The sequence below is a fragment of the Pleurodeles waltl genome, chromosome 8, assembly GCF_031143425.1.
Source record: "Pleurodeles waltl isolate 20211129_DDA chromosome 8, aPleWal1.hap1.20221129, whole genome shotgun sequence".
Lineage (NCBI taxonomy): Eukaryota > Metazoa > Chordata > Amphibia > Caudata > Salamandridae > Pleurodeles > Pleurodeles waltl.
In genome coordinates, this window is record NC_090447.1 from 1,414,589,486 (window position 1) to 1,414,617,238 (window position 27,753).

At 45.6% G+C, this 27,753-nt stretch overlaps 1 protein-coding gene across 6 annotated transcripts in view; it reads right to left on the reverse strand.

Annotated features, from left to right (window-relative positions):
- SETD4 (SET domain containing 4) overlaps positions 1-27,753 on the reverse strand; it is a 111,897-nt gene that overhangs the window by 54,231 nt on the left and 29,913 nt on the right. For all 6 annotated transcript variants that reach the window (XM_069202513.1, XM_069202515.1, XM_069202510.1 and 3 more), the window contains one exon: positions 7,127-7,164. In XM_069202513.1, coding sequence (XP_069058614.1) covers positions 7,127-7,164 — 38 coding nt within the window. The remainder of the gene's footprint in view (positions 1-7,126; positions 7,165-27,753) is intronic.

The following is a 27,753-nucleotide window of genomic DNA, read 5'->3' on the forward strand; positions in this document are numbered from 1 at the left end:
TTGTTTTTTTTTTGGTGAGGGGGGTGTGGCTCCTCGAACCATTTACTGACCCTGGGGACCCTGTTCCCCGGACCCAATATGATTTTTCTTTGGGGTGAGGTGCATGTGGCCCCACTTCCAAGCCATTTACTGGCCCCAGTTACCCCTTCTCCCTGAGGTTCGATGCCTTTTTTTATTCAAGGATGGGGGCAAGAAGCACCCTTCTCTGAACCATATAATGGCCCCAAGGACCCTATCCCCCGGGATGCCGTGTTATTCTCTGGCTCCGAGAGTGCAGACATGGAACACAACCTAACGCCCCACTTGCGCTCTCTTGAGCAGAGAATATGGGTTTGCTCCAGGCAGGAGCTAAAAGAAAAGCTGCTCCTGCCAAGTGGTAGCAAAGCTGTGGACCCAGCTCTCACCAACACCCAGAAAGGGTGCTGCCAGGGGGGGCCCGCAGGGCCAAGGGGGCAAAATTGTGGGTTCAAAATGGCACAGCAAAATACAAAGAAAAACAGGGTGCAGCAGTATGGGAGTGGGCTCTCCACGCGGCTAGACAAAAAAGTGAAAAACATAAATTTTGGCTGTAGGCGCCCTAAGTTGGACCAGGGTACCCACAATAAGAACAGTGAAGTGACCAGGCCGGACATGAATTATTCACAGATTCCTCCCAGGAGCATCCCATCATGCCTTGTATGGGCTTCGTTTTTAAATATCCTAGTTGAAATGGTGCCTCAGTGATGGACATTGGCACCACTAACTATGAAATGATGGTGTTGATGGGGCTGCAGAAAGCACAGCTGCCCCCAGGAATGCATACCAAAAAATAAAATCGCAGTACGTTTCCTGGGCCATTGAATGCATGACCCCAGGTGAGATCACTAACGTTGTAAAAGTATTTCAAGTTGGAGCTCTATGCTCTACAGCTGGAGTGCAGGGACTCGTGGTTGGTTTTATGGCTGTATAATGCGGCTTGAAAAAGGTTAAAGAAAGCCCGAAACCTATGTTTATGGTTGTTTTGAATAAAAGCTGTTTATTTTAAATATTTTGTGGCAATTATTACGTATTGCCAGGAATACATTGGTGCTTTTCTGACAAAGTCAACAGGTCTGCTTCACATATGGTGATGTGCCGATAAAACCAACAAGCCTACCTTTTATATTTTGGTGTTCAGACCCTTTCACAAAGCCAATAGGTCTGCTGTATTTAAAACAAGCATTGTCAAAGCCAATAGGTCTCAGACCCTTTCACAAAGCCAATAGGTCTGCTGTATTTAAAACAAGCATTGGCAAAGCCAATAGGTCTCGTCTATACAAGAGCTATTGGCTTTGCCAATGTGTTTTAGCCATGTTATACCCCAGAGTAGCCGCTGTTCAGCATAACTAAAAGTTAGTGGCGTACAGGGGAGCTGCATGGAGTGTCATACAGTGAAATGGCAAAGAGTGGAGCAGGGTGTTGTAGAGTGTATTGGACTGGCATAGTATGGAATCACATATAGTGGCAAACACTGGACATAGAGTGGACTGGTGAAGAGTGCATTGGTGTACAGTGTTGCAGAGTATAGTTGCATTGATTCAGCAGCATACAATGCAGCATCGTAGAATGCAGTTGCATAGATCCGAGTGGTGTGGAGTGGCACAGAGTGCAGTGGCTTACAGTGGCGTAGAGTGGAGTTGAGTGATGCAGATGGCAGTGGCTCAGAGTACAGCTGTGAGGCATAGAGTGCAGTGGCGTAGAGTAGCAAAGAGTGGTGTAGAGTATAGTGCCATAGAGTGCAGGGCATACAGTGCAGTAGTGCAGAGTATAGTGGGGTAGTGCTCAGTTGGGTATAATGCAGTGTTCCAGAGGTGAGTGTCAGATTGCAGTAATGTAGAGTAGAGTGGCATAGAGAACAGTGGCATAGAGCACAGTGCTGTAGAGTACAGTTGGATAGAGTTCAGTCACATAGAACGCAGTTGTGTATAGTGTTTTTTTGCATAGACTGCAGTGGTTACGAGTAGGGTTGCACAGAGTGCAGTCACAGAGTGGAGTGGCGCAGCATGTAGTAGAGTGGCATAGAATGCAATGGCATAGAGTAGATTGCTTCAGAGTAGAATGAAGTAGAGTGGCGTGGAGTGGTGCAGGATACAGGGCAGTTGTATAGAGCAGCATGCAATGTAATGGCATAGAGTAAAGTGGTGTAGAGTGCAGTGGCATAGAGTGTAGTGGTGCAAAGTAGATTAGAGTGGAGAACAGTGGAATCGCGTACAGTGCAGGGTCATAGAGTTGTGTTACAGAATGAAGTGGATTGGCATAGAGTGTACTGGCACAGAGTGCAGTGGTGTGGAATGCAGAGTTGCAAAATGGCATAGAGTACAGTGGCGTGGAGTAGAGTGGAGTTTGTGCAGAGTAGGTTGGTGGGGTCTAGACTGGAGTAGTGTAGAGTGCAGTGACAGGAGTGCAATGGTGTCGAACAGAGTGGTGAAGAGTGCATTGGCATAGAGTAGAGTAGTACAGGGAAGAGTAGAGAGGCATATCGTAAAGTGGCGTAGAGTGGAGGGGTGCAGAGTGCAGTGGAGTGGTGGACAGTAAAGTGCAGTGAAGTGGACGGGTGCAGAGTAGAGTGAGTGGCATACAGCTGAGGGAGTGGCATAGAGTGGAGTATGCATGGTGTGATAGCATACTGACATTACAGAAAACACATTTTCAAAATTGAAATGCCCATTACATTTTCCACAACAAACAGTTTTACTAATAAAACTATATGGTGAACAGACGAAAATGCGTGGAAATTGCATTAGCTAGTGTAATGATTTATTTTGATCAAATTAAAGTATTTGTTTCCAACACACTTCAGAAATAACAAAAATGTGCCTCATTTGTGTTTCCAATTCTGATGTATTCTGAAATACGTACACAGTTCATTTAAAAGTTGTTGTGTGCTAGAAGAAAACTCTTTCCTACCCCAGGTGTCATCCTCTCTTTACTACCCCAAGGGTAATCCTCTCACTTTGAAGTCAAAGAAGAAAATTAAACAAGCGTCCTTGGAAGACAGCGCCTGACATTTGACCTCTGTCTTTGAAGGCACAGCAATTGTGACAAGATTAGAACAGGATTTACAGGCCTCTTTACAGAAAGGGAGCACTTGGAATGGTACTGTGAATAAAGTTTGGGCAAGGGAAGGTACAAACTCAAGCTGGACAGCCTAAAACAAATAACGCTAGCAAATAGAAAAAAGAAAATGTGAACTGCAAATCAGAAAGCCAATGGCAAGCAATGGGCAGAATATATTCCAAGGTCTGCTTTCTGAATGTCCCCAAGATGTCTTTAGCAAACCAGACAGCTCTGCTGTCTGGTAGGATGCAACCTAATGACACCACTTTACATTGTTACCCTATGTTGAAAACAAAACCTCAGAACTTCGCTGAAAAAAAACCCACAAAGGTTAGAAGGGACATTATAGTTAGCTGTGGTAATACTTTACATTTTAAAGAAAACTATGAAATGTACCAGAACAAAACAAAGGCTAAAGAGACGCAATGGTTAGATGAAAATGTCAGAAAATACCATTGTAAACTCAAATGAACACTGAAATTCACCAGTTATAGTTAACTGAAGTAACTGCTTACTCTTGGAAGCAGCCTTGCCTGCTTCAACTGTGCGGAGGCTAGGGTTCAGACGGGGCTGGGCTGTGTTGGAATTTGCAGAGCCAAAGAGTACGGGCTCAGAGACCCTTGTAACTGCGGGTGGTGGAAATCACCCAGCGTCATCATTATGGATGGAATTTTGTCACTCTTAGTGACAGTCAGACTGTACTAATGTATATGACAGCTGAGGAAAAGGTTCCTCATATAAGTACATCTAAGGTCCCAAATAAACTGTAACTGCTAGCCAGTGAAAAATATCTTCATGTATGAGGCTGGTACTTAATATCAAGGCAGGAACGTATCCAAGGTAAAATAACCGCAAACCTACAAATTGCCACATCAAATACTTCAAAATGAACAGAAGGATTTCTATCAGCCACCAACTAACCCATTATATAAAGTAATAGCTTAAAACAAAAAAGTAAATTAGACGCATCAATGAGTCCTTCAGAAGAAAAAAGTCTTTGCTACGAAAGCAATTCTGTACTTACCCGGTCACCACTATTTTCAATTAGAAAGTGAGTGGCCATCATCAACAAAGTAAAAGAGCAATACAGCACAGTTTCACACATACACCACTGAAACAATTCTCGCATCGGTCAAGTTAATTGTTTCCTTACCCTCAAATCCTGAAATCTTTAAACCTTACTTTGAACACCCAGGGTGAACTGAAGTACTTGAGGTAAAGGGAGGTGAACTAAATCATTGGTGCTCCTTTTTTGTAAACTTTGGTCAATTCATACATTACAGAATTGTAGATATTCTTAATTTTGCCTACATTTAGGCTGTTGTCTACCAACAGCATATGGCTCTGTTAATGAAGGCCTTCTTATGGCCGATATTGTTGTACCTAGAAGACTTGCCAACATCATGGAAATCTGCTCTTTTCATACTGCATTTTCCCAGCATCCATACCTCCAGAAAGTGACACCAATGGTTTCTTGCCACAACCATCATTGAAAAAATAAGCCAAAAAACAGATCTCATTTCCAAGATACCATCTCTTGTCTTCACATGAAACTTCTTGCCTCCTTCCCTACTTAAGATAACTTGAGCACAAAAAATAAGAGGCATCCTCCTAAACCTCACTGACGCATTCCATGGCACACAGCATGTCACTCAACCAACACAGCGCTAGGGGGATACTTTGGCTTGGGATTTTTGACATCACCATCATGTAATGCAAACTTTCCATACCCTTAAACAGTGCCTATTACCACACCTTTCCAGTCAGCTTGCTCAGCTTCCAAGCAACATACCTATCCAAAAGAGAATAAGCCTTCAGATAATTTAAAGATGTATTTGCCAACCTAAAGCTTGAACTCATCGTGCCCTGCAACCTACACATCAATACCCTTCTGAACAAATTTAGTGGTTTGGTAGAAAACTCAGTGAACACCCATACCCCAACAAAACATTGTTCAGAGTTCTCAATGACAAGATAAGCCCTAACAATAGGCAAGAAAGAAAATAGAAGAAAAGCTGAAGCTCCAGTGCTCGTGGCACTGACGACTGTCTGCACAACAAGAAGACAATCCCATCAGCAAAAGTCAATTACTACACTAACACCATGAATGAAGTTGCCAATGGTAGTAGAACGCTCTTCAAAACAATCTGTGAATCATTACCCTATCTGACATTCCTATCTCACTCTCCAAAGACAAATACAATGTCATCTACCTGCTTCCCTCCTTACACTCAAACCAACGCATAGTATATCCTAAAGATCTTTCTTTGAACCAGCCTCTCATAACTTCCTCAAAGCCACCTCTTATGAAGATGATGTCTTACTCTAGTCCTTCATCAAAGCCAAAGCTCCAGCAAAGTTTTTTCAGCCCTTCTTACCATCAGCAGTGACTTCCTTACTCATGGTATCTTCCCTAAAGCTTTCAAGACAGGCCACAAGCTCCCACTCCTTAAGAAACCCATTGTTGCTCATTAGGAGTGCTCCAAATGTCAGCCCATCATTAATTTCTCCTTTATCGGCAAGGCCAATGAAAAAGTAGTCTACACGCAACTCCAAGATCACAGTAACACCAACCATTTACTGCAGGACTACTAATCTGACTTCAGATCATGCTGCAGCATGGAGAAAGATACCTTGAAATTGTACACAATGCCCTCCTGACCACATATGGAGATGACTCATGCCTCCTGATGTTGCCGGACCTCTCAACCACCTTCCTCTCCATCGACCATCCCATTTTCATGCACACCCTAAATTAACAATTTGGAATTCCTTGCAACATTCTTTACTGGTTTTCCTCCTACCCGTCTAACAGACAACAGTCCCAAAGCTCCCCATCACCTAGGGTGTCCCCAAGGATTTGATTTTGTGTCACACCATCTTCAACATCAATAAATAGCCCCTTGGCACTGTACTCACTAATAACAGCATCGATATTCAGCAGTACACTGATGACACACTCTACTTGAAAGTCTCTTCCATGCCACACATCAAATGGCTCAAACACTCCCTGCACCATATCGAGAACTGAATGTTCAGCACATACCTGAAGCTGAACTGCAAAAAACAGGGTCTGCGCTATCTGCCAAGAACAACAAGCAACCACTAGTCCAGACCTGGCTCAACAGCATGAAAAGTAAGTCTAGTACTGTGTCTCTACTATAGAAAGTTACTTCCCTGAAAGTGACTTCAGAAATTCTGTTCAAGCCCTCGTACCCTTGTATATTGATCATAGCAATGCCCTGCTTCACAATGTCCCAGACTCCACAATGCTGGATCTAGAAGCTCAGTGGACTAATGCATCTACTCCAGGAGTTTGAATCCCAGTGGGTCCACTCAGTCTTTAATGCTTCCAACGTCAAGGTTGGGTAGCAATAAACAACTGTTATTTCAGGACAAGAAACCAAAGGGTGATGTTTGCTTTACAAATACACGTTATGTTTTGTCACACTGGGCACCATAGCAGCATTCTACAAGGCACTGCATGAACCATCAAGAGTTGTTGAGAAATATGACCACATCACCCTCATCGAGACGGAAGACACCTGGCTGCCTGCTTCATAATCAGATAGACCATCTGCAAAGCCATCAAAACCAGCATCTCAATCTGTCTGGCTAACAAGCTCACTATCTGCGTTGGCTCTTGTCACATCTGCAGCCAGGATACACTCAGAAGTGCAAAAGAGCAAAAAACGACAAGCCTTTTCTACCTATGTACAATGGAACTGTAACAATATCCTTTTACCAGTACAACCCCAACCATGCTCCAATTTAGTAAAGAACTGATGACATGCCTCTTTAAATAACACTAGGTTGCATCACAGTAACAGTCTGCTTCCACTCTCAGAACTGGCCCCGCCAATCACCCTGCCCCACCAATCACTGGCCCAGCCCCGCCAATCACTCATTGAATTAATTGCTGCTTTTGACAAAGCGTAGCACTTCGTTGCCTTTTGGCTGCGTTTGTGCTGTACAAACACCACACAACTATGGGAAGGAAACTAACAAACAAAGATTGGAGTTTACTTTACAATGAAAAGAAATAACTAACCTGGAGGGACTTCGTGGTCATCAGTCCTCTTCCTGTACCTAAACATACAATATGCATAAATATTAGTAATTTCACTTGCACCCAACTGAATTTTCTATTGGTATTATTTCCCTACAAGTGAGGAAAGCACAAAGAAAGACTACAGCAAGAAAAGTTCAAATATTTAGTAATGAAAAATGAATGGTAAATTGAAACAGTTGTATACCAGAGGTGTGAGAAAACTAGGACTCTTACTTAGAGAAGGTGGCAATGGTAAATCTGCAAAAAATATGAATTTACCATTTGACTCTCCAGAAGCAAATGTACCAAATTTTGTGTGGAAATTATGCACAAGCTTCTAGGGCTCCACTAACATGCTAAGGTTAGTTTGCCAAAATGATTGTGGATCAGCAACACAATCTAGAATAAATGATGAACCATGATGTCTGGCGGAGTTACTCTGTGAAAGGCTCCTGTTCGAAGAATGTGGTACTTTCATTTAAAATACATAGGGTATCCCTTAAAACATGCTGAACACACCCTGCATGTTTGGGAGACTAGTTATGAAGGCAATGAGGTAACACTTTGAGGGAAAAGTCCTCTGCCCAACTCTGGTGCCCGAAATTCGACCATGCAAACAAATACACTGGTGGATTATTATCTGGAGGTCTGGTAAGGCAGCAATGCATTAATGTTCCTCTCCCATATCACTAAAGGTAGGTTTATGAGCCACTAGTAAATTTTGTTTTCCGAATATACTGTTAATAATTGTACAACTTCCTATTCTCATTGTTATGGGGAGCATATTCACTTTCCATACCATATTTGCAACAGTGTCCAGGGATGTATCAATGTTTTATAACCATAATCCACTTGTAAACCATTGAAAAGTTATTGTCTCTCGAGTTGCGGTGTAACAAACTTTCCAAAAGGTAAAGGGTCTCCACAAGAAAAAAGGTGTACTGAGCAGTAGGCAATGGTCTTGAGACTACTACCAACTCTCAGATTTTGAAACAATAATACACTTTTTTTTTAATGCATAGCTGTTTCCTTTAAAGCAAAAAAGTTGGATTGAAAAAGTTTTCTTGATTAAAGTGTGATCACAGACATGGTGGTCTGGTGACTCCAGCACCTCACCATCCCTATAATGGTATTCAATCATAGTGAGTCGCAAATCACAATCTGCCCCATAAATATTGATGAAGTATGTCAGACTAAGACCCACTAAGATTCGAAATTCTGTGAAGCAACCTATTAGTGTATAGAACGTTCAGCAAAATTCTCTCTCATTTGCAAAATGTCAATGCACAATTTGTAACCAGTTTCATCTACAGAAAATGTGTACACCAGGCCAAAGGTGCTTGTTTGGAAGACATGTCATGGTCATGTCTAAAATGGACTACTGTAATGCTTTATTACTTAACCTGGATAGAGTTTCCTTGAATAAGCTACAGCTGATTCAGAACACGGCTGCTAGATCTATCCTCAATCTTCCTCGCACTGCCTCTGCTAGCGACAGTCTCAATCAATTGCACTGGTTCCCGGTAGCTCAGCGCATTATCTTCAAAACGCTCTGTATGACCCACAAAGCTGTTTATGGCTTTGGCTCCCAATACCTGGTCTCTAACCTTTGCTGGTATAGACCGAAGCGTCATCTTTGGTCACTTGGGGCTTACAAAATTCAGATCCCTAGAACCGACAAAGTTAAATGGGGTGATAAAGCCTTCACCGTCGCTGCGGCTAAGTGCTGGAACTCGCTCCCCCTGAACATCAGGAAGGAACCTAGCTTTTTGGGCTTCAGGAAATTGGTTAAAACCTGGCTCTTCCCGCGCTAGTCACTGGCATCTGCTCTTTTTTTCCTCCTTTCCCTTCTTCAGCTTTGCACCACTCACCTACTGTTAGCGCTTAGATGCTCTTTTGAGCCGGAATGCGCTTTATAAATACCACTACATACATACATACACACCTGGCAGGTACTGCCAGGTGAATAATCAGATTAATTTTGCCTACAGTCTCTGATATTTTTATATTTCTGCAGGTACAGATATGATCATTTCTCCAAAAAGGATTTTGTCTTTTATTGTTATGTTATTACCTATTGATGGTCGCCAGCAGATAGTTATAATTAGGACCATTTTTCCTAAGAAAAAGCGTTTTTTGACTTGCCTATATCTTTGGCGGTGCTTAATGAATCTTCACAAAATTATCTCAAACAAGCGTGCCGGTTATTGTGGTTGCACATAGAAAGTTTTGGGGTGATCCATCAAGTAGGGGCCAAAAAAAGGGAGGGTAAAAAAAAAAGTGCATTTCCCATGTTAATTCCCATAGGAGTTTTGAACATGACTACAGTCCGAATCGCTGGACGGAATTACGCCAAATTTGGCAGAAAACTAGGATTTGTTCCACAGATTGTGCTTATTGTTATCTGGTGTAAACCTGTTCAGTAGTTTTTGAGATATTAAAGGGAAAATACATTTGTATATCTAGGGCCGCGGATCCATCGTGACGAATTCGCTAGTATCGCAGCGAATTCGTGAATAAGCGCACCAACATAAATGCTGTGATTGGCTGGCCACAACCTGACCAGAAAGTTGCGGCTGCCATTTAAGGTTACGGGACACAATCCCCGGGCTGAAAAATAAAATAAAAAGTGGCATAAGAGGTCAGGTGGAGGTATCCTGACCACTGGGGTGTGATATTAGGGTCTTTGTGGGTCACATTATGACCTTAAAATTTCTTTTTTTTCAAGGCTCACGATATTCACAGCCCCACATGGAACGTTGCAACGGATTCGCAAATATCAGAAAAAATAAAAAATAAAAAAATATATATATATATTCAGACTCATTCACACACTAATTCATTCACTCATAGCACTCAAACACTCACGCAGCTACTGACAGAGCCACTCACACACCCACTAACAGACCCACACAAACACCCACTCAGACACTGACGCACCCACTCACAGACCCACTCAGACCGCCACACAAGCACACACAGACCCACTCAGACCCTCAAGCACCCACTCACAGACCCACATGCACCCACTCACAGACCCACTCAGACCGTCATACATCCACTGACAGAACCTCTCAGACACCCACTCTCACACCCAGAGACACCCTCTCATACCTAATTCTCACACCCAGAGACAGACCCTTAGGCCGTACATGAAGCAGGTTGGGTGGTTACTCTGCCGCCGCCTGTGGTAATTAAAAATTTTTACTTTAAAAAAAAAAAAACATAGAAATTCACTGAAAAAAAAAAAAAAAGGTTACAGGGACGTTATAGTTAGGAAATAGATTTTTTTTTTTTAAACTATAACTCGAGCCCTAAGGTAACTATAACTCACACCATCGCCATGCACTGCTAATTACCCCAGATATTACAGCACGCCTGACAACTTCTAAAACGTCAGTAAAAATATCAATGAAACATTAGAAATTAAATTATTTAACAAAAAACTGTGCATGGCGGGGTCGCAAGTTACAGTTATTTTAGGGTGCCAGTTCTAGTTACTTGAAATAACTAACTATAACTGCTGAATTTCTATGGTTATGTACAAGTAAATTGTGAATCTAACTAGAACGTCCCAGTAACCTTTAGTTTTTTTAAGTGAATTTCTATTGTTTTTTTTAATTCTGTTTCCTAACTATAACATCCCTGTAATCTGTGTTTTTTCAGTGAATATATGGATTTTTTTTCTCCACTGATAAAAACAAAGGTTACAGGGACGTTATACTCAGGCTCACATTTTAAACGTACCAAAACATAGAAGTTCACCTGTTAGAGTTATCTCAAGTAACTATAACTTGTGCCCTAAGGTAACCCTAAGGTAACTATAACTCCCTCCCCTGCTACTCACATTTTTTTCAATAAAAGTTTTATTGCAATTATTACATTGATATTATTAGTGATGTTTTCAAAGAGGTCATGAGTTCCGTAATTTTTGAGGTAATTAGCAGTGCATGGCGAGGGCACGAAATATAGTTACCTTAGGGTATGAGTTATAGTCACTTAAGATAACTTCAATTATAACAGGTGAATTTCTATGGTTTAGTACGTTAAAAATGTGAGCCTAACTGTAGTGTCCCAGTAACCTTTGTTTTTTGTAAGTGAATTTTTATGTTTTTTAAAAATTCTATTTCCTATCTATAACGTTCCTGTACCCATTTATTTTTTTTTAATAATGAATTTCTATGGTTTTTCTAAAGTAACGTATTTTCATTACTATACGTTAATCCAACCACCGCTGTGCAAGGCCTCTGTCCGTTCACGGGGGCGTTTGGCCGCAGGGCTTGGCTGCCAACCCCCCTAGTTTACCGAACCCCACGCTGCGCACAGCCTTTGGCCGTGCTCGGTAGGAGTTGGCTGCGGCCTGTCTTTCTGGGTGTGAGAGGGTGTGTATGGGGGTGACTGTGGTTGTGAGTGGGTGCATCAGTGTCTGTGTGGGTCTGTGAATGGGTGCATAAGGCTTTCAAGGGTCTGTGAGAGTGTGAGTAGGTGTGTGAGTGTCTGTATGGGTGTGAGAGTGGGTGCATCAGTATCTTAGTGGGTGTGTCAGTGTCTGTGTGGGTCTGTGAGTGGGTGTGTGAGGGTTTCAGTGGGTCTGTGAGTAGGTGTGTCAGTGGGGCGGTGAGTAGATGCGTGGGTGTGTGAGTGGGTGCGTGAGGATGTGAGTGGGGCTCTGACAGGGTGCACAAGGTTCTGAGTGGGTCTGAGTGGGTGCATAATGGTCTGAGTGGGTATGTGAGTGGGAGAAAGATTGAAAAAGAAATTTAGAAAGTATGAGGGAGAGAGAGATAGAGTTTTTTTAGGTTTTGATGAATGATATTCTTAAAACAAGATATTTCTGGACAAATTGAAAAGAAAAATGTATTGGTCAATTAAAACTAGTGAGATTACCTTTCAGCACAAACCTCAAACTTTGAAAAAAAGAAATGAAAGTAGGGAAATGACTACAGACACACCTGGACTAGAACCCTCAACTTTCAATTTGGGGGTCTGTGACCTTAACCATTATGCCACACAACCCTCCAGTGTTGTAGACACTGCATAGAGAGACCATTGCAATGACTATCTCTCTCTTTTCCATCCAAATATGGAAGAAAGAAAGAAAGAAAGAAAGAAAGAAAGAAAGAAAGAAAGAGAAAAAAAAAAAAAAAACACGGGGGAAACTTAAAGGCCCCCGCGCCGGCTCCCCACGTCCTGTGGGAGCTGGCGTTGCTCCCCCAAGCAGGTAGTTGCTTTCAATAGCAGCTCCCTGCTTGTGGGAGAAATGTTTTCATTTGTCTTCCCTGCACACATATTTGCATGCAAGGAAGACAGATGAAAACTCTGCTTTCTGCAAGGGAGAGCTGTTTGACAGCTCTCTCTTGCAGAAACCGGACTTTGTTTGCTTGATGGGAGCTGCAAAGCTCCAACCAAGCAAAAGTAAACAACTATGTCCCTGGGTACATAGCAGGAGCCGGCCCTGGGGGGCCATGGACATCTGTGGCTCCGAGGGGGGGTCGCGCTGCCCCTCTCCTACGACCTTTGCCCCGGGGAAGTGTTGGTTCCCCCCCAGGGCTTGGGAGTCCAAAATGGACCCCTCCACTTTTTTACTGTAGCCTTGGAGGGTGACGGCTCCAGGGGCTGGGGGCGGCGCACAGACCCCCATATACAATTGGACAGTAGCCCTGGTGAGGTGTGGGTCGCTGAGGCTGCATGGGGCTCCGCAGCCCCCCAAACTGGATTTAAGCCCTGGGGAGGTTGTGGCCCCGGGGCTGCATCTTACTTTAAAGCCCCAGGAGGTGGTGGTCCCCGGGGCTGGGTTCACCCCCTCCCCCCCCCCCCCAAGATACAATTCTTTAACACCCCGGGGAGGTGGCGGCCTGCGTGGGAGCCATGCGTCCCCCCCATCATTTTGGTTTAAAGCCCGGGGGGAGTTGCGGTCCCCTGAGAAATGGGGCCAAGTGGCCCCCTGCACAGAACTGTTTTTGCCCCTCGAAGGTGGTAGTCCCTGGGCAGCAGGTAGGCCAGCAGGACCCCCACCCCTCCCCCCCACACACACACACATTAAAATGGGAATGCCCCCAGGACTTGGCCCACCCAGGGCTTCAGAATTAGTAAGCACAGGATCCTGTGCTTTTTTTTTTTTTTTTTTTAAGAATCTTTGTCAGATCCGCGGATCTGTCGTAAATTGCAGCGAAAAATGTTTTTACATGCATTTTAGCTTTGGTACCTCAGAACCAGAGCTAAGGGGTCATGGTGACTCTACCCTGGCCCCTTTTTTTATTCTTAAAAATTTTTCTGGGACTCGGCTGAAGCTGAGGCCCAACATGGCTACCAACACTTCCTTGTTGAAGTGATGAAAGCCAATCAGATCTCAGTATGAGATCGGGAGGGTTTGCGAAGCCTTTGCGTCCCTATATAAACAAATTTGGATTTTCTTTCATTTCTGTAAAACTACTGAACGGATTTACACCAAATAACAAAAAGGCCTCTTTTTGGACGAAGACCTATCTTGCTGCCAAATTTGGTGTTATTCCATCCAACGGTTTCAGCTCTATCCCTGTTCAAGATCCCTATGGAAAAATAAATAAGGGGGAAAACGCGTTTTGATAACCTCCCCCTTTTTCTCTGCCCCCATTTGACAGATCACCCAGAAACTTTCCAGACAGACACTGAAGTGACCACCATTTCTTTAGGGAAATTCCGTGAAGATTCATCAAACAGCATTAAATTTATTAGTAAAACAAAAAACACTTTTTCTATAGAAACTAGGTCCTAACTATAACTACCTAGGTGTGGCGAAATAATTTTAGACTGTTTAGGGATTTCAGGAAATGGTGTAGGAAGGTGAGGCAGACGTGTCCCACCTCACTAGTGTCAAAAGCAAAATCAGGCAGTTTTGACCATTGTTTCGTCCGTGCAAGGAAAAACACAACAGTAGTAACTGTGGCATTCTGTTACTAAGCTAAACTTAGTAAACTGTACTTATAAAAACACATAGGTTGTGGTAAAAGAAAGGTAGCAGAGAACAAGGCATGCTGTCTGAGTCAACTTAGAAACAAGGCTATAGCTTTGCAATTACCCCATGCCACTGGCCAGGGTAATGCTTAGGGGAGGACTGAAGGACTGTGAAAGACAGGGAGCAGTCACAGGGGACAGCAGTTACTGGCTGTAAAGAAATGGCTCCCTGTTGCAGTTACCCCCCACTTTTTGCCTGATACTGATGCTGACTTGACTGAGAAGAGTGCTGGGACCCTGCTAACCAGGCCCCAGCACCGGTGTTCCTTCACCTAAAATGTACCATTGTATCCACAATTGGCACACCCTGGCACTCAGATAAGTCCCTTGTAACTGGTACTTCTAGTACCAAGGGCCCTGATGCCAAGAAAGGTCTCTAAGGGCTGCAGCATGTCTTATGCCACCCTAGAGACCCCTCACTCAGCACAGACACACTGCTTACAAGCCTGTGTGTGCTGGTGAGAACAAAATGAGTAAGTCGACATGGCACTCCCCTCAGGGTGCCATGCCAGCCTCTCACTGCCTATGCAGTATAGGTAAGACACCCCTCTAGCAGGCCTTACAGCCCTAAGGCAGGGTGCACTATACCATAGGTGAGGGTACCAGTGCATGAGCACTGTGCCCCTACAGTGTCTAAGCAAAACCTTAGACATTGTAAGTGCAGGGTAGCCATAAGAGTATATGGTCTGGGAGTCTGTTTTACACGAACTCCACAGCACCATAATGGCTACCCTGAAAACTGGGAAGTTTGGTATCAAACTTCTCAGCACAATAAATGCACACTGATGCCAGTGTGCATTTTATTGCAAAATACACCCCAGAGGGCACCTTAGAGGTGCCCCCTGAAACTTAACCAACTAGCTGTGTAGGCTGACTGGTTCCAGCAGCCTGCCACACTAGAGACATGTTGCTGGCCCCATGGGGAGAGTGCCTTTGTCACTCTGAGGCCAGTAACAAAGCCTGCACTGGGTGGAGATGCTAACACCTCCCCCAGGCAGGAGCTGTGACACCTGGCGGTGAGCCTCAAAGGCTCACCCCTTTGTCACAGCCCAGCAGGGCACTCCAGCTTAGTGGAGTTGCCCGCCCCCTCCGGCCACGGCCCCCACTTTTGGCGGCAAGGCTGGAGGGAACAAAGAAAGCAACAAGGAGGAGTCACTGGCCAGTCAGGACAGCCCCTAAGGTGTCCTGAGCTGAAGTGACTCTAACTTTTAGAAATCCTCCATCTTGCAGATGGAGGATTCCCCCAATAGGGTTAGGATTGTGACCCCCTCCCCTTGGGAGGAGGCACAAAGAGGGTGTACCCACCCTCAGGGCTAGTAGCCATTGGCTACTAACCCCCCAGACCTAAACACGCCCTTAAATTTAGTATTTAAGGGCTACCCTGAACCCTAGAAAATTAGATTCCTGCAACTACAAGAAGAAGGACTGCCTAGCTGAAACCCCTGCAGCGGAAGACCAGAAGACGACAACTGCCTTGGCTCCAGAAACTCACCGGCCTGTCTCCTGCCTTCCAAAGATCCTGCTCCAGCGACGCCTTCCAAAGGGACCAGCGACCTCGACATCCTCTGAGGACTGCCCCTGCTTCGAAAAGACAAGAAACTCCCGAGGACAGCGGACCTGCTCCAAGAAAAGCTGCAACTTTGTTTCCAGCAGCTTTAAAGAACCCTGCAAGCTCCCCGCAAGAAGCGTGAGACTTGCAACACTGCACCCGGCGACCCCGACTCGACTGGTGGAGATCCGACACCTCAGGAGGGACCCCAGGACTACTCTGATACTGTGAGTACCAAAACCTGTCCCCCCTGAGCCCCCACAGCGCCGCCTGCAGAGGGAATCCCGAGGCTTCCCCTGACCGCGACTCTTTGAACCTAAAGTCCCGACGCCTGGGAGAGACCCTGCACCCGCAGCCCCCAGGACCTGAAGGACCGGACTTTCACTGGAGAAGTGACCTCCAGGAGTCCCTCTCCCTTGCCCAAGTGGAGGTTTCCCCGAGGAATCCCCCCCTTGCCTGCCTGCAGCGCTGAAGAGATCCCGAGATCTCTCATAGACTAACATTGCGAACCCGACGCTTGTTTCTACACTGCACCCGGCCGCCCCCGCGCCGCTGAGGGTGAAATTGCTGTGTGGACTTGTGTCCCCCCCGGTGCCCTACAAAACCCCCCTGGTCTGCCCTCCGAAGACGCGGGTACTTACCTGCAAGCAGACCGGAACCGGGGCACCCCCTTCTCTCCATTCTAGCCTATGTGTTTTGGGCACCACTTTGAACTCTGCACCTGACCGGCCCTGAGCTGCTGGTGTGGTGACTTTGGGGTTGCTCTGAACCCCCAACGGTGGGCTACCTTGGACCAAGAACTGAACCCTGTAAGTGTCTTACTTACCTGGTAAAACTAACCAAAACTTACCTCCCCTAGGAACTGTGAAAATTGCACTAAGTGTCCACTTTTAAAACAGCTATTTGCGAATAACTTGAAAAGTATACATGCAATTTTGATGATTTGAAGTTCCTAAAGTACTTACCTGCAATACCTTTCGAATGAGATATTACATGTAGAATTTGAACCTGTGGTTCTTAAAATAAACTAAGAAAAGATATTTTTCTATATAAAAACCTATTGGCTGGATTTGTCTCTGAGTGTGTGTACCTCATTTATTGTCTATGTGTATGTACAACAAGTGCTTAACACTACTCCTTGGATAAGCCTACTGCTCGACCACACTACCACAAAATAGAGCATTAGTATTATCTATTTTTACCACTATTTTTACCTCTAAGGGGAACCCTTGGACTCTGTGCATGCTATTCCTTACTTTGAAATAGCACATACAGAGCCAACTTCCTACATTGGTGGATCAGCGGTGGGGTACAAGACTTTGCATTTGCTGGACTACTCAGCCAATACCTGATCACACGACAAATTCCAAAATTGTCATTAGAAATTGATTTTTGCAATTTGAAAAGTTTTCTAAATTCTTAAAAGACCTGCTAGGGCCTTGTGTTAGATCCTGTTTAGCATTTCTTTTAGAGTTTAAAAGTTTGTAAAAGTTTGAATTAGATTCTAGAACCAGTTGTAGATTCTTAAAAAGTATTCCAACTTTTAGAAGCAAAATGTCTAGCACAGATGTGACTGTGGTGGAACTCGACACCACACCTTACCTCCATCTTAAGATGAGGGAGCTAAGGTCACTCTGTAAAATAAAGAAAATAACAATGGGCCCCAAACCTACCAAAATACAGCTCCAGGAGCTTTTGGCAGAGTTTGAAAAGGCCAACCCCTCTGAGGGTGGCAACTCAGAGGAAGAGGATAGTGACTTGGAGGACAATTCCCCCCTACCAGTCCTATCTAGGGAGAACAGGGTCCCTCAAACCCTGACTCCAAAAATAATAGTCAGAGATGCTGGTTCCCTCACAGGAGAGACCAACACCTCTGAAATCACTGAGGATAACTCCAGTGAAGATGACCCCCTGTTAGCCAGGATGGTCAAAAGATTGGCTTTGGAAAAACAGCTCCTAGCCATAGAAAGGGAAAGAAAAGAGATGGGCCTAGGTCCCATCGATGGTGGCAGCAACTTAAATAGGGTCAGAGATTCTCCTGACATCCTAAAAATCCCCAAAGGGATTGTAACAAAATATGAAGATGGTGATGACATCACCAAATGGTTCACAGCTTTTGAGAGGGCTTGTGTAACCAGAAAAGTAAACAGATCTCACTGGGGTGCTCTCCTTTGGGAAATGTTCACTGGAAAGTGTAGGGATAGACTCCTCACACTCTCTGGAAAAGATGCAGAATCTTATGACCTCATGAAGGGTACCCTGATTGAGGGCTTTGGATTCTCCACTGAGGAGTATAGAATTAGATTCAGGGGGGCTCAAAAATCCTCGAGCCAGACCTGGGTTGACTTTGTAGACTACTCAGTGAAAACACTAGATGGTTGGTTAACTGGAAATGAAGTGTGTGACTATGTTGGGCTTTATAATTTGTTTATGAAAGAACACATTTTAAGTAACTGCTTCAATGAAAAGTTGCATCAGTATCTGGTAGACCTAGGTCCAATTTCTCCCCAAGAATTGGGAAAGAAGGCAGACCACTGGGTCAAGACTAGGGTAACCAAAACTTCCACTGGGGGTGACCAAAAGAAAGGGGTTACAAAAACTCCCCAGGAGAAAGTGGGTGACACTAGAAACAAAGAAAAAGAGTCCTCTGTAGGCCCCCAAAAACCAGAACAGGTGGGTGGGCCCCAAGACACAACCCAAAACAAAGGTGGGTACCAGGGTAAGAACTGGGATGCCACTAAGGCATGGTGCCACAACTGTAAACAGTCTGGGCACCACACCAAGGACACTTCTTGTCCCAAACACAAACCCCAGAACAAAATTCCAGGGGTAACCAGTGTAGCCATGGGGGATGACTCCTCAGATGAGGAGGTCTTCATAGCCTTCAACTGGAAACAGGGCCCAACAGGTGAGTTGGAGATTCCAGAGGGAAGTAGACACTTCCACCACCTACTGGTGAATGGAATCCCAACCACTGCCCTGAGAGACACTTGTGCCAGTCACACTATTGTGCATGACAGGCTGGTGCTCTCAAACCAGTACATCCCAGGTGAGACTGCCAGGGTAAGAGTTAGCCTAGACAGGGTCACTAAGAGGCCTGTGGCTTTAGTACCCATAGAAGTGGGTGGCACTCTTAGCTGGAGAAGGGTAGTAGTCAGTACAGACCTCCCCCTTGATTGTCTCCTTGGAAATGACTACCCAGAGGTTAGTCAGAGCCCAAGAGAGGAACTGGTCCAGTGCCAGTCTTCTTCCAAGGATTCTGGAAGTCCTGCCTCTGCAGTAAATGCAAGCAGGCCCCAGAAGAAGAAGAAAAGAAAACAGAGTAGGAAGGGTGGACAACCTTTAGCCAAGGTTACAGCAAGCCAAGGAGATTCTGCTCCAGTAGGGGAGAACTCCAAAAATGGCCCTGATAAAGTCCAACCTGACCCACAAGAAGTCCTGGCTAGTCAGGCAACTGTTAAACCTGAGTGGGTGGCTCCTCAGCTAACAGAAGAAAGAGTGGAAGAAGGGTGTTTACTACAAGATGTGGTAACCCCCCACTCTAATACAGCAGACAGGCAACCTGAACCCCAAGAGGCCTGTAACTTAGCCCCTTCCCTTTTAGGTGAAGAGCTAAAGGTGTGGTTCTGGGCACTGACATCTGTCAGTGGCCTCTGCTGGGTGTTAGCCTTTATGGCTGCACTATCCTTAGCATGGTGGTCTGACCCCATGCCAAATAGCAAGTTAGGCCCCCTGACCCTATTGGTCATGGTGGGGTTACTCCAGCTCTGGGTAACCTCTCTGGGTAAGCTAGGGGTAACCCTGGCCAAGATAAGGTTAGCAGAGGTGGATACCTCTAAGACCAAAATAGAAAGAATGGGTGGAGACATTGAAGAGGCAGACAAGAGGCAATTCAGACTAGGTCCTATCACTGTGGAAGTAGGTCAGTTCCCCAAAGGGAATGACCTGAACAGAAGGATGTAAGGCAGAGTAGGCCCTGCAACTAACCAGCCTATTTCTCCTACTCTTCCTCGCCTGACAGACTAGGAAGACTCTCCCAGCTTGGGCTGAGTCTCCTGGCCTGTGGGCTGGGGGGGGGCTTGTGTAAAGAAATGGCTCCCTGTTGCAGTTACCCCCCACTTTTTGCCTGATACTGATGCTGACTTGACTGAGAAGAGTGCTGGGACCCTGCTAACCAGGCCCCAGCACCGGTGTTCCTTCACCTAAAATGTACCATTGTATCCACAATTGGCACACCCTGGCACTCAGATAAGTCCCTTGTAACTGGTACTTCTAGTACCAAGGGCCCTGATGCCAAGAAAGGTCTCTAAGGGCTGCAGCATGTCTTATGCCACCCTAGAGACCCCTCACTCAGCACAGACACACTGCTTACAAGCCTGTGTGTGCTGGTGAGAACAAAATGAGTAAGTCGACATGGCACTCCCCTCAGGGTGCCATGCCAGCCTCTCACTGCCTATGCAGTATAGGTAAGACACCCCTCTAGCAGGCCTTACAGCCCTAAGGCAGGGTGCACTATACCATAGGTGAGGGTACCAGTGCATGAGCACTGTGCCCCTACAGTGTCTAAGCAAAACCTTAGACATTGTAAGTGCAGGGTAGCCATAAGAGTATATGGTCTGGGAGTCTGTTTTACACGAACTCCACAGCACCATAATGGCTACCCTGAAAACTGGGAAGTTTGGTATCAAACTTCTCAGCACAATAAATGCACACTGATGCCAGTGTGCATTTTATTGCAAAATACACCCCAGAGGGCACCTTAGAGGTGCCCCCTGAAACTTAACCAACTAGCTGTGTAGGCTGACTGGTTCCAGCAGCCTGCCACACTAGAGACATGTTGCTGGCCCCATGGGGAGAGTGCCTTTGTCACTCTGAGGCCAGTAACAAAGCCTGCACTGGGTGGAGATGCTAACACCTCCCCCAGGCAGGAGCTGTGACACCTGGCGGTGAGCCTCAAAGGCTCACCCCTTTGTCACAGCCCAGCAGGGCACTCCAGCTTAGTGGAGTTGCCCGCCCCCTCCGGCCACGGCCCCCACTTTTGGCGGCAAGGCTGGAGGGAACAAAGAAAGCAACAAGGAGGAGTCACTGGCCAGTCAGGACAGCCCCTAAGGTGTCCTGAGCTGAAGTGACTCTAACTTTTAGAAATCCTCCATCTTGCAGATGGAGGATTCCCCCAATAGGGTTAGGATTGTGACCCCCTCCCCTTGGGAGGAGGCACAAAGAGGGTGTACCCACCCTCAGGGCTAGTAGCCATTGGCTACTAACCCCCCAGACCTAAACACGCCCTTAAATTTAGTATTTAAGGGCTACCCTGAACCCTAGAAAATTAGATTCCTGCAACTACAAGAAGAAGGACTGCCTAGCTGAAACCCCTGCAGCGGAAGACCAGAAGACGACAACTGCCTTGGCTCCAGAAACTCACCGGCCTGTCTCCTGCCTTCCAAAGATCCTGCTCCAGCGACGCCTTCCAAAGGGACCAGCGACCTCGACATCCTCTGAGGACTGCCCCTGCTTCGAAAAGACAAGAAACTCCCGAGGACAGCGGACCTGCTCCAAGAAAAGCTGCAACTTTGTTTCCAGCAGCTTTAAAGAACCCTGCAAGCTCCCCGCAAGAAGCGTGAGACTTGCAACACTGCACCCGGCGACCCCGACTCGACTGGTGGAGATCCGACACCTCAGGAGGGACCCCAGGACTACTCTGATACTGTGAGTACCAAAACCTGTCCCCCCTGAGCCCCCACAGCGCCGCCTGCAGAGGGAATCCCGAGGCTTCCCCTGACCGCGACTCTTTGAACCTAAAGTCCCGACGCCTGGGAGAGACCCTGCACCCGCAGCCCCCAGGACCTGAAGGACCGGACTTTCACTGGAGAAGTGACCTCCAGGAGTCCCTCTCCCTTGCCCAAGTGGAGGTTTCCCCGAGGAATCCCCCCCTTGCCTGCCTGCAGCGCTGAAGAGATCCCGAGATCTCTCATAGACTAACATTGCGAACCCGACGCTTGTTTCTACACTGCACCCGGCCGCCCCCGCGCCGCTGAGGGTGAAATTGCTGTGTGGACTTGTGTCCCCCCCGGTGCCCTACAAAACCCCCCTGGTCTGCCCTCCGAAGACGCGGGTACTTACCTGCAAGCAGACCGGAACCGGGGCACCCCCTTCTCTCCATTCTAGCCTATGTGTTTTGGGCACCACTTTGAACTCTGCACCTGACCGGCCCTGAGCTGCTGGTGTGGTGACTTTGGGGTTGCTCTGAACCCCCAACGGTGGGCTACCTTGGACCAAGAACTGAACCCTGTAAGTGTCTTACTTACCTGGTAAAACTAACCAAAACTTACCTCCCCTAGGAACTGTGAAAATTGCACTAAGTGTCCACTTTTAAAACAGCTATTTGCGAATAACTTGAAAAGTATACATGCAATTTTGATGATTTGAAGTTCCTAAAGTACTTACCTGCAATACCTTTCGAATGAGATATTACATGTAGAATTTGAACCTGTGGTTCTTAAAATAAACTAAGAAAAGATATTTTTCTATATAAAAACCTATTGGCTGGATTTGTCTCTGAGTGTGTGTACCTCATTTATTGTCTATGTGTATGTACAACAAGTGCTTAACACTACTCCTTGGATAAGCCTACTGCTCGACCACACTACCACAAAATAGAGCATTAGTATTATCTATTTTTACCACTATTTTTACCTCTAAGGGGAACCCTTGGACTCTGTGCATGCTATTCCTTACTTTGAAATAGCACATACAGAGCCAACTTCCTACACTGGCTAAGGAAGGGTATGCTTACTAAAGTCACAGGAGACTACAGTGTTGATTTCTGCTTTGTGTCTGGCTTTTAGCCTCCACAACTTATTTTGAGTGATAGCCCTTTTCCCTCCCATAGACTCCCTCTAGATTAAATACACAAATCCAACTGGAGGTAAGACACAGTCATGTGAGCCCATGTCATCAGGACCAGGCCTATCCAACAGCTCTTCCAACCCTGTACACCTCTTCACCCACAGCATTCACCAGGGACATTCAAGTAAATGGTCCAAGTTTAAGGGCTTCTTCCTTATTTGCCCTGTTGGGGTCTAGTGCCAAATACAGAACCATTTCCATGTTTTACTACCATTCAGGCTTTCTGAAATGTTGTTATGTTATTTATATTTGTCAGGTGAGCATATCACCCGGGGAAAGTATCCTGGCGCCTTCGAAAGGGGGTCCCAGGGGAACAACTAACCTTTCTGGTGGCCTATCGGAATATACAGGTTTTTAGTTTCTTCCCTGATTCAAGGGAGGAGTGGGTATCTCCGAGTGTCAGGGGAGCTCAAACCAGGCTTTCAAGTGACGTAGGCAAAAGCTTGACCTCTGGCTCTGGTTCTGGTTCAGCAGATGTGCTGGATGTGGGTGAGGAAGAGGCTGGTCGAGAGGAGGTGTGTGATAGGGCTGTGTGGGAGAGGTTACAGTTGTTGAGGTATGCTAAATCTTAGGTGTGTAGAGCTTTGTCGCTGTGTGTGAGGAGTTTGAAATGGGGGGGCTTGTGGATTGAGAGCCAGTGGAGGTCTTTGATGTGTGAGAGCTGTGGTAGTTTGAGTACGGGTCTTGCAGCTGTGTCCTGTATAACTTGGAGCCTTTTGGTGAGTTTGGCTGTGATGCCAACATAGAAGCCATTGCCTTGGTCAAGCCTGCTGGTGATGAGAGCTTGCTTGACTGATCTATGGGTGTCCAAAGTGAGCCATTTCATGATTTTTCCAAGTAGTTTGAGGATGTGAAAGACGCAAAGGTGTTGACTTGATTTGTCATGGAGATTCAGGTGTTGATCACCAGGTTTCTGGCCACGCTGGATGGGTGGGGAGTTGCTCCTAGCTCAGTGGGCCACAAACCTGGAAAATAAAGTGCAGTGTTTTTGCTGAAGAGGACCACTTCTGTTTTGCCGCTATTGAACTTGAAGCAGTTCCTTTTCATACAGACCGCTACCAAGGACATATATCTGACAAGCTTGGTTTGGAAGGTGGGGGTATCTTCTGATAGGGAGAGGATGAGGTAAGTATCATCAGAGTACAAGATGATTCTGATTGTATGGACGCAATTGATGCTGGTGAGTGACATTATGCAAATGTTGAAGAGTGTGGTGCTTAAAGAGAAACTATATGGGATGCTGCAGATCAGGTTGAAAACATCGGACAAGCAGGTAATTCTGACCCTTTGGGTGCGCCGAAGAAGAAGCAACACATTGTAGCACTGGGCCCCGAAAGCCAGCCTTGTGGATTCATTAGATTAGAATGGTGTGGGAGACAGTTTTGCATGTTGCTGAGAGATCTAGTAGGATAGGTGCTGATGTGTCCCTTGTTTCCAAGATGAGGCGGATGTCGTTGATGGCAGCAATGAGAGTGGTTTCTGTGCTGTGGTTGGGTCTGAATCTGGACTAGGAAGGGTCCGTGAGGTGATATCAGCCATCTGGGCGTTGATGAGTTTCCCCAGGGCTTTGGCTGAAGTTGGTCATGGTCAGGGGTTCGCCAAAGGTTTCTTGAGAAGTGTAGCACAGTAGCATGTTTCCAGGAGTCCGGAAAAGTAGTGGCAGAGGGAAGAATTGAGAACGGGTGTAAAACCTGTGCAGATGGGTTTGAGTCATTTGGCTCAACGGATCCAATGGGGATCTTGAGTGGATGGTGCAAATGGTGTTGGGAATTTCAGTTCTGGTGCTGGCTGAACAGCAGTTCAGCGTGGTTTCTGGGGTGTTTTTGTCATTAGAGTGGAAGACTTTGAGGGTGGAGCAGTTTGGTTGTTGTTCAAAGTCATTGCAGATGGTGTTCATTTTGTTTGCAAAGTAGTGGGACAGTTGTCTGCAGAGTTCCTGGGATGGGGTGATGGTTGAAGAATAGGCAGCTGGGGATGTGAATTCCTAGACAATAGTTCAGATTTATTTTGAGGTGTTGGAACTGTTTTGGATTCTTTTGGGTAGGGAAAGGTGCTTGGTGATCTTGAGGCACTGGTCAGAGATCCAGCCAACTGATTTATAGGAATCTGTCAGTGCTGTATTGAGAGTGGTGCCATCATTCCAGCTGCTTGCAGCAATGTGCCATGAGCGGAAGCACCTCGAGTTAGCTTTCTTCCTGCATTGGGGTGTAGGGGTGATTGTCAATGGAGTCAGGGAATCCACGCAGAAGGTGATCCATGTGTCGAAGTTTGTGATAGCGCACTCTAGGTCGTTGGGGTGGGAAAGGGCAATAGAGACCTGAGGCTGAATATTCACAAGCCTTTGGGGACTTTGTTCCATTGACATAGGGCAGCCTGGGTGTAGGCAGTTCTGGGCTGGTTGGGCAGGTGCAGCCTGAAACGAACAAGGAAGTGGCCTGTCCAGGTGAGCAGAGTGGGCTTGCCTACCACGATGTTTGAAGTCACTTAAATAAAGGTAACTATTTCAGTGATATTGATTTAGACTTTGTATCCATGTTCAGTTTTTTTTGTATGATTGAAGTTTAAATATGGTCACTACTGTGTAGTAATAGTTGGGTCAGAGTTTATTTAGGAAAGGCAATTTTATTATCTAATAACTTTGGCACCATCTGACGAATCTTCACAGAACTTTCCAAAAAAACAAAAGTTCATCCACCTCTGCTCCTTCCTGGAATGTTTTTGGGTGATCAGTCAAGCGAGTGTCAAGACAAAGCTGGGGTCCCAAAACATTGATTTCCTAAGTAAATTTCCATAGGAAACTTTGGAAAGTGACACATAAAAAATGGCTGAACAGAATTACAAAAAAAATAGCAAACTGATAAAACGTTTACTTATGCAGCATGCCTATCATTATATGGTGCAATTTTGTTCAGCCATTTCAAACACATTGTGTTATAGGAGGTGCTCATGTGGTCATGAAGGGGTTAAATAGATAGTGATATATGGAGTGTTGTTGTCCAGATATGTTCTGACTGATCAATTTAAAGGGGTCCACTCAATCCTGGCTAGCTGGCCAGAACCTGAACAATACATTGTGGGTGGCAGCCATTACAGGACTCCGGGATATGCTCCATGCATCCTGAAAAGTTAATTGAAAAAAAAAAATAAGGAGGCTAGGGGAACACATCCTGACTCCCAAGGGCCATGTAGGGAGATCCTAGAAGTGTCCCCTTCCCTGAGTGACTAGCCACGACATGGAAAGCACTTTGTGGCAGGCTTTACACAACACTGTAATGCAAGACACTGAATGCCTTGATTTGAGGGTGACAAAAAGGAGCACATATAAAAGGTGACAACAGATTTTAGTCACAATATAAATTATTTGTTGGTGGTACCATACTACAGGTAGGAATTGGGGTGTGTTCTAATGTGATTTTATACTGTAGAGAAATGGTGACCCTTTGATGAAATATGCAGGAAATAAACTGTTTTCTCTCATGATTTTCTCGTAGACATTATGGAACATGCTTCAGAAGCTAAAACAAAAGCATGTTTTCTATAGGTTCACACTATCTCCCTCAGCCAGTGTTCTACTGCAGCCTCCTAGAGTGTTCAACTAGAAACAGCACCAGTGATGCCATAAATTATATCATTGAACATGCCACGAGTAATATAAAATTGTGAGGTCAGTGCATGGAGCGGTGCAAGTTCTAGTTAGCTCAGTAATCTAGAACTGGAGTGTAACAGAGGTTTATTTTTTTATGTTAGTTTTTATCTTCTACACCCTCTACGCCGGGACCACAGCCAAACTCCAAAATCGCCTGCAACGCATTCAAAACGCCTCGGCCCGCCTCATCCTCGACATACCCCGCAGCAGCCACATCTTCGCACACCTGAGACACCTGCACTGGCTCCCAGTCAGCAAAAGGATCACCTTCCGACTTCTCACCCACGCACACAAAGCCCTCCACGACAAGGGACCGGAATACCTCAACAGACGCCTCAGCTTCTACGTCCCCACCCGCCTCCTCCGCTCCTCTGGCCTCGCACTCGCTGCTGTCCCTCGCATCCGCCGCTCCACGGCGGGTGGGAGATCTTTCTCCTTCCTGGCGGCCAAGACCTGGAACTCCCTCCCCACCAGCCTCAGGACCACCCAGGACCACTCCGCTTTCCGGAGACTCCTAAAGACCTGGCTGTTCGAGCAGCGATAACCCCCCCTTTTTCCCCTAGCGCCTTGAGACCCGCACGGGTGAGTAGCGCGCTTTATAAATGTTAATGATTTGATTTGATTTGATCTTATTTCAACACCCAACCATAACGTCACTTCAATATTTGTTTTTTCAGTGGAAAAATAAACAAATTATCTATCTATCTATCTATCTATCTATATATATATACACACACACACACACAAACACATGTAAAAAACACAAATCACAGGAAATTCTGAAATATGGAAAAATATGTCATGGTTGCCTGCAAAATACAGAATTCATCATCATAGTGACAGCCCCCAAACCACTCTACAGAGCTTCATCATAGTCAGGGAGACTAGGACTATGTGGTATGGATGACCCAATTACGTGGTTCTGTGGCTTAAATCTGCAAATTTTAAATGTATTTGGCAAAAAGAGTAAATCCATAAGTATGCCGGGACACACTGCTGCCACATAATCACTTAAATCCACTGCCCATCACCTTTGCCCATTGTTTTAGTAGCAATTTACTGAAGAACGGTAAACAAAACCTCGGACTTCGGTTTCGTGGTTTATGATGCCCATGAGTGTGTGTTATTTATGTGAATGGGTGCGTTACTGATGTGCATGAGTTTGTTACGTGACCAAGATTTCGTGACATTTTTGGAAAAGCCTTTAAGAGTGGAAACGTTTGGGTGCTTCATGCGACGCATAGTAAGATTAACAAAGAATATTTTTGTAACTCGAAAATGCCATGAAGTCCCGCTCTATTCATTAGTTTACAGATTGTCAGTAGCTTCCAGAGTGCGTACTACGTCTAGTAAAAGCGACCGCTATGAATGCAGCAAGCGGAAACCAATACGAACAAAACAGATGTGATGTTATGCAGTATACAGAAAAGTCACTAAACAGACTTTTTATACATGCAAAAAAAATATTGATGAACCCAGTTTTCTCATCTAGTCACAGGACCTACGTTCTTGAGGTGAATCGAATAGTATCGT